Genomic DNA, 13,347 nt, shown 5'->3' on the forward strand with positions numbered 1-13,347 from the left:
AAAAAAAAAAAAAAAAAAAAAAAAGCATGAAAAAAGTATGGTAATAACCGATAGAGATTGTCCCACTAAAAAAATATGTACATTCAATGGGGGGGCTGAACTTTTTTTAGATTATACAGCTCACTTCTCAGATAGCAATCCCTGGGAAAGACTCTCCTGGGGGTCAGTGAGCTGAAGCACCCATAGAAAGCGTCCTCCTTCACTTTCACCTTCTGGTTTCCACAGACCAGGAGCAGGAGCAGTTCCCTCCTGCTGTCACCAAGGGCAAAAAGACAAGGCTGCCAGAATAAAGCAAAATGCTTCTCTGTCCTCTACTTTCCCTCTCTCAATTGGTGTTCAGACGCAGATGCTGTGGTAAACTCTGGTTCTCACTCGTGAGCTCTCTTCTAATCTGGGATCAGCTGCCTCTCGGGCAAACAGTTTTGCTTCCCAGAGCTCTGTCTTCAGGCACTTTTCCAACTCCTCACATTCACCCAGTAGCTTCATGGGCTTTCAAAATCAGAGACATTGAGCTGGAAGGGATTTTAGAGGTGATCCAGTTCCATCCCCTCATTTAGCACATAGAGACACCAATGCCCAGTCACTGAGCTGATACATCTCCCATCTCTGCTCCATCCAGGCTAGCACCATCCAACTGAAATCGCGCAGTCCAACAGGGCAGGAATGCAGCTATAGAGCACCTGAAATGTGGCTAGTGCTATCAAGGAACTGGTTTTTTGCTTTTTTAAAAAAATTTTGTTTTGTTTTGTTTTGAGATGGAGTTTTGCACTGTTGCCCAGGATAGAATGCAATGGTGCAATCTCGGCTCACTGCAACTTCCGCCTCCTGGGTTCAAATGATTCTCCTGCCTCATCCTCCAGAGTAGCTGGGATTACAGGTGCCTGCCACCATGCCCAGCTAATTTTTGTATTTTTAGTGGAGATGAGGTTTCACCATGTTGGCCAGGCTGGTCTCAAACTCCTGACCTCATGATCCACCTGCCTCGGCCTCCCAAAGTGCTGGGATTACAGGCATGAGCCACCACACCTGGTCCTCAAGGAACTGATTTTTAACTTTTATTTACATTTGAACTAATTTTAAATAGCCACACGTGGCTAGTGTCTATCATACTGGATAGCCCAGATGTAGAGTACAGAAATCCAGAGTCCAGAAGTCAGGAAGACCAAACGGTCATCCTGAGTTCACTTCTGCACATCACCCAATTTCACTGGGTGTTAGGATGCTTCTAAGCACTGAGCTCTTCATCTTATTCAAGTTTGTAAATATTTCCTTTTTCTGTTGTTTGATCCTGAGAGACCTACTTGAATTACATATGTATTAGGCCAAAGTTTTTCAAACATCAGTAGGCCATTAAATCAATGTATTGGCTTTAACCAGTATTTTATAAAAGATGAAATACATTAGGCAAAATATCAGCATGTATCACACTTAAAACGCTGTTTGGTGGAACCTGTGTTTTGGTTTGAGTATGTGGGAGTGTGGGGAGAGGTATAGCGTGGATGTCATAATGTAAAATATATTTCTATGGTAGGTCAAAATTAAAAACGTGTGAAAACTCTAAGATACACTACTAAATCTAGAGGCCCAAGTTAGACCAAACCAGGAGATAATGAACAAGCTTTTCCAGTGCTGTAAGATTCTTTGAATATATTACTCAAAACAAACAAACAGAAAAACTGGTATAAAATGAGGTTGAACTGGCTAATGCAGAAGCACCGTGGGGGTGCTGTGCAGACTTATGCAGCTCATACAGTGAAAAACCTCAAAAATGTTCTTTCTGTAACATCTGATACTGTTTGTTCTTCTGATCCTACTGTCAAGGGTGGTATGCATTTCTCTGTTCTATCTGAAAAGAATGTAAAACAATTTACTTTTGCTTGGGCATAGTATTTCCTTTTATTTAAGTTCAAAAATTCTTTACCAAATCTATTAAAATTTGAAAGACTCTTCAGAACAGGATATGGCATGGTATGTACACTTGATAGATATTTATTATCCCTAGTGTTTATTGTTACAGAGCCAGTTATCAGGGATGCGCCCCTTCAGATCTTGGTACCCGCTACAAGGCTGAGCTGAGGAAAGTCTGGGGCCAGTGAACTTGCTCTCTGATGGTGGGGGTATAAATCTATCCTTTTTTTTTTTTTTTTTTTTTTGAGACTGAGTCTTGCTCTGTTGCCCAGGCTGGAGTGCAGTGGCCTGATCTTGGCTCACTGCAGCCTCCACCTCCTGGGTTCAAACAATTCTCCTGTCAGCCTTCTGAGTAGCTGGGATTATAGACGTGTATCACCACACCCGGCTAATTTTGTATTTTTAGTAGAGATGGCGTTTCACCATGTTGGCCAGGCTGGTCTCATGAGCCACTGTGCCTGGCCCAATCTATCCTATTTTTAAGGCCTATATCCAGTTTTAGATTCCAGCTGGAAAGGGTAGGGCTAAACCCCTGGAGTGGGGAACTTTTGGGGGAAATTAGGTTAAGAACATCACTCATGCTCAATGTCAAATATCCCTCATCTGTCCCTGAGAGGCCGGGACACACTAGAGTATTAGCAAAACACTCATATATTAACTCATTTAATCCTCACAGCCATTCTAGGTAATGGGTCTCATTAGCCTCATTTTACAGATAAGGACAGGGAGGCACAGAGCGGCCAAGAGACTTGTGCTCGTGAAGCGAGTAAGTGGTAGAACTGGCTGGCAACCCAGGTGGTTGGCTTTAGTGTCTGCTCGTCATCACCACCTACCTCCCTAGGTTTATGCTTTTTTGTCTCTAGCCTATTCAGATGTCCTCCTGGGTGGTAAAAGAAATGGTCAAGAGTTAAAACCTTTTATTAAAAAAATTAAAAGCTGTTATTATTTTACTTTAGTCACTAGTTAGGATTTGGATCCTTGTTAGATGTGCTAAGTCTTCATCTTGCCTGTAGGAGAGAGAGAGACGGGCATAGTTAAAACAACCCACCACAGTCAATAATTAAAAGAAATTGTTTACAACTCACTCAACTTTGCCATCTGGTGGCTAATATTACCATTATTTTTTTTTAATTAAAAAATATGGAATGCTTCATGTTGGAACATCACATTGTGCGTCATCCTTGCACAGAAACTATGCTCGTCTTCTCTGTATTGTTCCAGTTTTAGTACATGTGCTGCCAAGGCAAGCACGGGGGCTGACATTAAATCCCAGTCTCTGATAGGCTTATTTATTTATTTATGCACCTACTCAAGAAATGTGTTCTTTGCAGCTTGGGAAGCATCATATGTATTCACACCAGTCCTTGGAGGTAAGTCCAGCACACCTCCCTCTGTAAAGGGAAAGGTTCAGAGCACGGTTTGCTATTAAGAAAATGAGCATGAATGGGGGGGAAAAAAACTAGAAAACTGAGCAACAGACAAAATCCTAATTGTATTTACCATATACATGGCCACACCCTACTGTGCTACTACAAGATGGTGGCCCATGGCCATTCTTCTCGCTGCCAGCACAGACAAGAGCCCCGGGCCGAGGCTCTGTCCCTATCTGCCTCCTTGGCAGTTACGCCTTGGTTCTCCATTTGAAAACTACAAACTTCAGAGCCCAAAGGAATGTTAGAAGCCAGTTGCCTCAATCCCTTCAATTTACAGCAGAGGTCAACTGGAGATCATAAGCGTGTAAGGCAGGGGAAAAAGAAGCTGGAATGTCAGTGAGAATCTGTGGGCACTTCTGTCCCATTTCAGAATGGAAGCCTCTTCCACGTTGACTTTTGACTTTTCTCCACTTTGCAAACTTCCCATAGTGTGATTCTATTAATTAGTAGTCTAAAACATAGTCAGTTACTGTTCACTTCTCCTCCAGATACCACATGGTTCCCAGTATCCCTAAAGACTACATTAGCTTCAAGTCATCTTGAGTTCCCCTAAACATTCCTTTTCTTCCCATTAACCCTCATTTATTTCAGTTTATGGAAAGAGGACCATGCCCATTAGCTCAGGTGAACTGGAAAACACAATCTCTCTATTTATATCAAGAGCACAGGTGTATTGGGCCAGCGCTGTTCTAAGAGTTTTAGAGCTCTTAGACATAAAACTCAACTAACCCTCAAAACAAACCTGCAAGGCAGGTACCATCATGATTCCCATGATAAAGATGAGAAAACCAAGGAATGGAAAAGTTATGGACATGTCCCACAACCAGTAAGCATTGTTAGGGACCAAGAAGTTCCACAGTGACTAGTTTCCTGATGACCTGTTTCTGTCTCTTTGGTGCCCAATCATTTCATTTTTGATGAAAAGCCACAAGTCAACTGCTTGGGTCACACACGGTTCTGAAAGTCCTATACTGTTCTGGGTTCCCAGGCATGGAACTCCAGACTGCTCAGGAAGAGATTATAATTCTTCCGCCTGCCAGCACTACTGGACATCCCTTCTCAGTGCTTCTAGTGCCAGCCTTCTCATCCCAATTCGCTATTCTCCATTGTTATCCCTAATCCATTGTGTGTTGGGAAATCAAACCGCTCACCAATGACATTCTGAATTAAAAAAAAAAAATACACGTGTAATAAATACCTATTAGCTTCATCTCTTTCTGACTTGTAGCTCCAGCTTTAAAAACTAAATTGGAAATCATGGCAGAGAGACCCTGGGGGAATTTGGGAGGGGCACTTTACCATCAGGAAAGGGCATGGACTTTAGCACAAAGCCTCAGCAGCAGCTAAGCTAACTCATCAGAGGCTTTCCTCAGTCTTCCAGGGGTTTAAGCTCTGGGCAGCTGCCTGGAGAGGGCCTGCTGGATAACTGAGGTGTTTACCTGCAGAGTCTCATTGCATTCACGTGACCCTAGGAAGAAAGGAATGGGCGCTGCATTTCCAAAGAAGATGCCCAGATGAAATCCATATCCATGAGGTTTCCTTGAAGGAAGACATTTTTAAAATTTGACCCCAGAGACTCTCTAGACTCAGAAAGCATTTCTTGGTGACTAGGGACTTAGTTTCCTTTCATAAGCTGCTCAGCCTAAGAGAAAACCTCAGCAGGTGCACACATGCTTTCCTTCACTTGAGGAGCTCAGCCTCCATGCTGGCTGGAGGAAGAGGACATTTGTCTTGACCCAGTCATATGCCTACCTGGTTCCTCTCTGGGCCCAGAGAAGCATTTCTGAGATAGTCACACTAGGCTAGGCATGTGACATTACTAAGGCATGTTGACTTGGGGAAAGGTTAGGAGAAATAGAGCCCTGCACTGTGGGGTAGAAGACCCACAGTCCTAATCTTTTCTTTATAAGCCACTCCATGGCCTTGAGCAAATCGCTTAATCTCTGTCTCAGTTTCCTCAGTCGTAAAATAGGATATACCACCTGCCCTACCTTTATCTGTGAGCTGCTGGATTAGATGAAGTTGGCTGCTGGAAGAATTGTGAAACACAACCTATCCTCAACAAGCCATAACAAAGCCTCACTTAGCCCTTCCATGCAGGTGCAGCCCAAGTCATTGAAAAGTTGCCCCCACACTGCTAAGCTATGACGCTGGGTCACCATTCATGTCAGAAGCAGGAGCTGAAGGGGCTTGGGTCTCAAACTAGAAAGCCATGATCAGGAAACAAGAAGTCCCTTCTGGGGCTGGAGGTAATGAGGTACCCCCTATCACCACTGGCCTCTCTTCTGGAGATAAAAGATCCTATTGAGGCTCCCGGTGTGAACCACGAGCAGAGCAAAGCTGGACATCCATTCTCCCTCCCTGGGCTACAGACCCCTGCAAAGAATAATCCTTTAACCCCATAATTGCCTTCCCTCCCTGAGAGAGCTGACCGACATCCTGCAGGTAATAAGCTAAAGGTGTTGTCAACCTCAGGAGACTTCAGCACTCACCTAAAAGTTAGTTCCCAAACTTAAGAAGTGTCTGGACTCCAAATATCAAGCTGCCAGTCACAGAACAAAGGCTGTGATCTAGACCAGCCTGGGCAGCATAGTGAGACCCCATCTCTTAAAGAATTTAAAAAGTTAACCAGGTGTGGTGGTGTGCACCTGTAATCTTAGCTACTCTGGAGACTGAGGCAGGAGGATCACTGGAGCCTAGGAGTTCAAAGACACAATGAGCTAGGATCCCAACACTGCATCCAGTTGGGGCAACAAAGCAAGACCCAGACTCTTAAAAAAAAAAAAAAGCTGTGATCCCCTTAAAGACCTAATAGGCCACCACTACCTGCCCTTTTGGCAAGAACTTTTGGTCTCCCTCATGAGTGTTTTTTTTTTTTTTTTTTAATACAGATTTTCTAGATTTTTGTTGTTTTAAATGAACAATCTCTCACTTAAGTGCAGACAGCCATCACATTTTCCAGAGGGAGAAATGGAAACAGTGGAAAGGCAAGTCACTTCGCCCAGGGTTTGCTGTTTTTCACAACCTCACAATGAGGAGCTTTGCCTCAATAACTCAAGTCAAAATATATTAATGACTCCAAGGCTCAGAATCCAAAATCATCAGAAACCTGGAGAGGGAGCCAGCTGGACTCCTCACTCAACTGAACCTGGTTAGATCAGTAAATGCCTCCAGGCTGCGGCTTTCCCATTTGTGAACTTTGGGCTAATGAAGAGACCAGGAGAGACAGGGGCTTTGGATAAGTCCCAGAAAGGATACTACGTCATCTCAAAGGATGAACTGCAACTTCCAAGAATCACAAAAAGCACGCAAAGCTAAGTGAAGATGCTTCTCTCCCTCCCCTCTAGAACTCATACCTTCGCACAAAGAAAGGCCTTTAAAACACAACACTCTACAGTGGTGTTTACTAGGGTGGACAGCAACCTGTCCCGAGCCCTCAGGAGAGGCATATTTCTGGGCAATCCGCCTCACTCAACTAATCCCAGCCCTACTATTTGTGGGTCCCCTGATAACTGCAGAAAATTGCCAACTTCCTTCGCGGCCATGGACTGTAACAGAGAAGGTTAATAGGTTGCAAGTTGGATGTCCTACAGGCAAAACGTAACCAGTTCTCCCAGAAGCTTGTAGGCACCACGTGGGAGAAAATAGGGCGAAGCCACTGGGGCGTGGTCGGAACATTTTTACCGGGGAGAGCAGCGCGAGAGTATAAGGAGTAAAGAACAGGTGGGGCGGCTGGCTCTTTCCTAACACACGCCCACCTAACGGTAGAAACTGGTGCTTGCTCAAAGATGCAGCCCTGCTCTTTCGATTGTGCGGTGAGCCCCAGCTGTTTGCAAAGGTGTGGTCAGTACGCAAACACTCCATAAGTCATTTTGAGATTTTAAAAACGTTAAACGCCACCAGCAACCAACTAAGAATTAACACTTGGGAGTATATGAACATATGTGTGTATAAACTGGAGGGCATCCGAGATCTGGCGTCTCCCACTGAGCCCTGGGCGAGGTGGAGAGCGTTACCTGGCCAGGTCGAGGAAAGAGTCCACCGTCTCTTTGGGGACGGGAGGAGGCCCTGAGTCCTCCAGCCCCAGGTCGCTGGACTGAAGGGTCTGCGCACCGGACCCCGGCTTGATGATGAATGCCAAGGCCACGGCGAGCGCAGAGGCACTCAGTGTGGTGAGGCCAAAGTAGGCGACGGCGATGCCGCCCAGACGCCCGAGGGCGCTGGCGTCGAGGGAGGCGGCGCCCGACACCAGGCTGCAGACCACCAGCGGCAGGATGATCATGCGCAGCATGCGGAGCAGCATCTCGCCCGGGAATGCCAGGTAGGTGACCTGCGTGCGGGTCAGGCTGAGCTCGCGCAGCGCCGCGCCCAGGCCCGCGCCCGCCAGCACCCCGGACACGGTGAGCAGCACCAGCGCTTGGCGCCGGAGGAAGCCCGCACAACGCCCGGCGCGTCCCGCCGCGGTCCCCGGAGCTCCAGGCCCGGCCGCAGGCCCCGCCTGGGCGCTGTCGAGGTAACCGTTGGTCTCGTTGCTCTTCTCCATGGCGCTGCACGCCGCTCCCAGCTAGAGGTGGCAGGGTACGTGGGCTCTGGCAAAACACGGGTCCCAATGAATGGGTCGGTCGGCGATGGGGAGATCGGCCACTGAGCTCCGCAGGTTCTGGGAAGCGGCCCCGGGGGTCTCCCGGCCTGGATCAGGACCAGGTGCGAGAAGGGCGACGAGAGGCGCGGAGCAAGTGCTGGAGCCACCGGCGGAGAGGGTTGCGCCGCGCCCAGCCTCCCCGGAGCAGCCGCAGGCTGGAGATGATGCAAGCTGAAGCCGTGAGCGCGGACGCAGACCGGGAAGGAGGCGGGAGGGGGAGCGGCCCGAGCCCGCCCCCTTCACGCCCGCCGTCCCGCCCCCCGCGACGCTGGCCAATCACAGCCAGGGAGCCGCCGCCTGGCCCCACTCGGCTCTCCGGTGCCGGGAGGGGGCGGGTGGTCTGGAGGCTCCTCCGGAGGCCGCGGGGACGCCGGGGCACGAGGGGCCGGCCAATCCCAGCGCCAACAGCCACCTCCCCGCCCAGCTAACAGAGGCCGGCTCGGGGCGACCACAGGGAGGCGCGGGCTGAAGGACCGCCCGGGCTCGTAGGCACCTGCTGGGCCCTCTCCAGAGGCCGGGATCTGAGTCCTCTGAGCCTGAGTGCCCGGGATAACGTGGAACGCGCCGGCGTTCCTCCTCCTGGAGATTGGGGGAGGGTCTCTTTCTCCCGGGAGATGCTTTTGCCCCCGCGCCGCCCACACTCTTTTACAGAGCTCGCCTGCCTCTCCCACCAAGGAGGGGTCCCTGGGCAGTCCTGCCGCCGCGTCTCCTGCAGAAAATCCTTTCCTTCAGGGGTGCTGAGGGGCTTGAGTAGTACAGCACACCATGGTACCCAGCACGGTCCTGCCCTGAGACAAAGGACAAACAGGCCGATGGATGAAATGGATGAATGAGAGGAGCCTTAGCACGTGCTTATTAGGGCGCCAACACAGCCATACCGCGACAAAGGGGGCTCGTGGTGCCACCAAACCCGGTGCGCCTAGGCCGCGCCACTGAGCGCACCGGGGTGCTCCTGGGTGTGTGTCCTGGGGCTACCAGGATGGGGCTGGGTCACCCGCCCAGCAGCTGTCTGCGGTATGGGGGTGGAAGACTCAAAGCTCTTCTAGAAGCAGCAGCTGTCACGCCACCACTTCCAGTTGGTTTCTGCCACGTAACCTAAGCTGAAACACAAGCCACTGGATTTTAACCTCTTCCATCCCCAGGCCCGAGCCCTGGCGTGAAAACAGCGCAGACGGCGGTTTGGCCAGTCTGAAGGCTTCCTCATTGTTCACGTTCTATGGATTTCCTCTTTATTTCATCTTTTATTTGATATCTGATTTGGCCATGGGAGTTATAAGGGAAACTTCTGCTGAGTCCTTTTACTATGTCACAGTTATTATATTATTCTGCTTTTGAAAAGAATTGTTCTTTAAAGGCGTCTTTTTCCCTCCTCCCTCCCTCCCTCCCTCCCTCCTTCCTTCCCTCCTTCCCTCCTTCCCTCCTTCCCTCCTTCCTTCTCTCTTTCCCTCTTTCCCTTTCTTTTCTTTCTTTCTTCTCTTTCTGGGACAAGGTCTTGCTATGCTGTCCAGGCTGGTCTTCCAATTCCTGGGCTTATGGGATCCTCCTCAGTAGCTGGCACCAGCCACTGCGCCAGGCAAGGGGAGACTTAAGTGTGGGTAACCTCAGTTAAGGAGGAAGGCAATTTACTATAGATTTCTTGCTAAAAAGGATGTCATCTTAAAACATGTCATCCTGACAGATGTTTGTGCAAATCAAAATGTCTTCATAAGGAACTTTAAGGAGCTGTCCAAATTTTGAGACAGTGAGTGTATGTCATTGCTTGGAGCTAGCCAGCTATTGGCTAGAACTTGTAGGGGTGTGTGTGGAGGGGGAGGGGTGACGTAGTGTCAGATGAAGAGCTGCACATATTTGTATCTGGCTTTCCAGAATGCAGTTCATTTCTCTATGTGCACTGAAGAAAGAGTAATTTCTACAGACACACACCATGTTTTGTCAGTCAGCCCTTCCCTTTGTTTTGGCTACCATGTTTATGCAAAAGACTCTTAAATCATGCTCCAGAAATGTGCCTCCAACTTCCTGTTTTACATCTCCACCTGAATATCCTGCAGGCATCCCAACTTGAAATGTTCGAAACCAAATTCATGGTTGCCTTCCTCATGCCTGATCATCCTTCTACTCCCCTATTTCTGTTAAAACATAATTGATGTCCCAGTCACCTCTGTGTGAAACTTCAAAGTGAGCTTTGATTCTTTCCTCTGTAGTGCCTTCTCTCATCTAATCAATTGCTAAGTCCCACAGAGTTTCCTTTCACAATATTTATCACATCTGCTCATCTCATCTCTTCCCACTGCTACCACACTGGCTCAGTTCTTATTTCCTCACTTCTTATCGGTGCTATTGAATTGTTCTCCTAATTAGTCTTCCCATCTCCATTGCTCCTCTTGTTCCAGCCATCCTGTATTTTGCTTTGCCTTGGGCTAATCTTTCTAATGAGTAATATACATGTTAGGATAAGATTCAGCTTTCATCCAGCAGAAAAGAAGGAGCAACGAGGGCCTGCCTTCTTCCTTTGTAAACACTTCCTAAAAATCACACACATTATTTCTCTTATATTTCACCGATAAGAATTTAGTCAAATGACCATACCTTCCCGCAAGAAAAGTTAGGGAATGTAATTTTTGTTTCACACAGGCATGAACCCAGTTAAAAAATTGGAGCTTCTGTTACTAAAGGAGCACAGAAAAATGATATTGGAGGACAACTTCATATCACTTCTTGATCAAAAGCTTTCAGTGGCTCCCACTGAGTTAAGAATGTGTTCCTCATCCTGGCATTCAAGACCTACCATGATCTGGCATCAGCCTGCTCTCCAGCCTTGTGCCTTCAAGACCTCCTGCAAAAATGGGACTGTGTGCTGCTTCCACATTGTTTTGCCCTCCATCCAGTCCCAGTTTAGATACCACATTCCTCCCATAGCCTTTCTGAATTCCCGTTGCACCAACTGTGCTTGCTGCCTGTGGCTTTTTGTGCTGTACCTGTGCACTCCAAAGCTGCAATAATAGTCAACCCTCAATTGGAAGTGGGGAACTCCCTGAACTATTTAGCCATAGTGTGGTGCTAAGTGTGAGAGCACTGTTAGGGGGTGCCTTATACTATGCCACATGTGTCTGTCATTGAATTAGCAATAACTCTCCTTAGGAAGGAGCTGGACTCTTGAGGCCTTTTTATCTCTAGAGGGTTGCCCTGTAGCCACTCTGCCAAGTTGTAAGGCAAACTAAGAAACAGGTGTCCTGGCCTCAACAACATTTGGGGGTGTTACCATATCTATGAAAGGGTTTCACTTTCTGCCACTTTTTTCTCTCTTAGTTCTTCTCCTTTTGCATTTTTTTGTCTTTTCATAATTTTACATGCCTCCTGTTTTTAGGTATTTTGTGCAAAAAAAAGTTGATTCCTGTGTTAGACACCTTCCCCCACAGTACTTACATGTGTTCTCCCTGGTTTCTAGGTGCATAAGTACTGAATTATAGCAATGCCTTACAAGTGATCCAGCCTGACGGCATTACCACCACCGTCATCTGATCCCATGATAGGCTAGAGTATTGTTCAGCAAAAATTTTTTCCCTTGTTTCTCCCACTTAGATAGGAGTTTACTTACCCCATTGCCTTTGAGGTTGGCCATGTGGCTCCTTGGCTAGTGGACAAAGTGGATGTGATGCAAGCAAAGGCATCGAAATGTTTTCACACAATTGCACAGGGACTCCTGCATACATGTGACCCAGCATGCCTTGGATAGATGCTGCCGTTTCAGCCTGGCACCAGAACAAAGAAAGGAGTGTGTCTGAATTTAGCCTGCATCCCTGACTAAACTCGGCTGCCTCATAGCCTAAAGGAGAACACCCCAGTCAACCCATAGACCCATGCATGAGAAAAATAAATGCTCATTGAAACCCACTGAGTTCTGGAGTCATGTGTTATTCTCGAGTACTGTATTATTGTAGCAATAGCTGAGTAATATAAATGCTGTCTTCAACATCTGTTTCAATGATCTATTACTGCGTAACAAACCAGCCTAAACCATGCTGGCATAAAACAACAGCCACCTCAAAAAGAAATGGCATAAAATGACCACCAATTTTTTATGCTCATGATTTTATAGGCCAGAAATTCAGACAGGGGATAACAGAAGGTCTCCTTTCTGTTTCACAATGACCCCAAGCTGGAGTGGCTTAATGGCTAGAAATGGCTAGGACACCTCATTTGGGCTCCTCTGCCTGTGGCCTAGGTTTTGGCTATCTTTTAGGATCCTCAGTTCTTTCCTGCATTGCATCTATTGAATCTGGAATGTCCAAGATGCCTCTTTCATTCATACAACTGGCACCTTGTCTAGTGGGTTTGGATCCACTCAGGCTAGCTGGGCATCTCTCACTCTCTCACTGTGACTAGTGTGAGTTTCCTCACAGTATGGCAATCTTGGTGAAGTCAAATCTCTTGTGTAGTGACTGACTTCCCCCAGACTGAATGTCTAAGAAATGTAGGTAGGAGCTGCAAGACTTCTTCTGACCTAGCCTCAGAAGTCCCAGAACATTACTTCCTTCTCATTCTGTCACTCAAGCAAATCATTAAGGCCAGCCCAAATTCAAAGGAGCAGAATTAGACCCCACCACTCAATGGTGGGAATAATCAAGAATTTGCAGCCATCTTCAATCCACAGTAACATTCCTGCTTAGTACTCGTGTTTTGCGGGCCAGAGCAGTACATATAGGTCACTACTTGCCCTAGCTCTGGTGACTCTGTAGACAACTCTATTAGCAATTTGCTTTGGACAGTCTCTCAGTAAATGGTGCTGGGAAAACTAGATGCCCATATGCAGAAGAATGCAATTAAACCCTCATCTCGGCCGGGCATGGTGGCTCACGCCTGTAATCCCAGCACTTGGGAGGCCGAGGTGAGTGGCTCATCTGAGGTCAGGAGTTCCAGACCAGCCTGACCAACGTGGAGAAACCCCATCTCTACTAAAAGTACAAAATTAGCCAGGCATGGTGGCGCATGCCTGTAATCCCAGCTACTGGGCAGGCTGAGACAGGAGAAATCATCTCAACCTGGGAGGTGAAGGTTGCAGTGAGCTGAGATTGTGCCATTGCACTCCAGCCTGGGCAACAAGAGTGAAACTCCATCTCAAAAAAATAAATAAAATAAAAAACCCTCATCTCACACCATATACAAAAATCAACTCAAAGTGGATTAAAAACTTAAATATAAGACCTGAAACTGTAAACCTACTAGAAGAAAATATAGGAGAAAAGCATCATGACATTGGTAAGAAAAATGATTTTTTAAAAAATATGACCCCAAATCACAGGCAACAAAAGGAAAAACAGACAAATGGGATTACATCACACTAAAAAGCTCTGCAGAGCAAAGGAA

At 47.3% G+C, this 13,347-nt stretch overlaps 1 protein-coding gene and 1 pseudogene across 1 annotated transcript in view; both read right to left on the reverse strand.

Annotated features, from left to right (window-relative positions):
* SLC1A4 (solute carrier family 1 member 4) overlaps window positions 1-8,188 on the reverse strand; it is a 32,295-nt gene extending 24,107 nt beyond the window's left edge. Inside the window, exons 1-4 of the mRNA XM_037736107.1 lie at window positions 7,973-8,188; window positions 7,358-7,916; window positions 7,026-7,167; window positions 373-489 (exon numbers count right to left, since the gene is read on the reverse strand). Of these exons, the coding sequence (XP_037592035.1) occupies window positions 373-489; window positions 7,026-7,167; window positions 7,358-7,884 (786 nt within the window). The 5' untranslated portion in view covers window positions 7,885-7,916; window positions 7,973-8,188. The remainder of the gene's footprint in view (window positions 1-372; window positions 490-7,025; window positions 7,168-7,357; window positions 7,917-7,972) is intronic.
* Window positions 3,043-3,159, reverse strand: LOC119470152 (annotated as a pseudogene).
* Window positions 8,189-13,347: the final 5,159 nt, after the last annotated feature.

This window comes from Cebus imitator, unplaced genomic scaffold, assembly GCF_001604975.1.
Source record: "Cebus imitator isolate Cc_AM_T3 unplaced genomic scaffold, Cebus_imitator-1.0 Scaffold23, whole genome shotgun sequence".
Lineage (NCBI taxonomy): Eukaryota > Metazoa > Chordata > Mammalia > Primates > Cebidae > Cebus > Cebus imitator.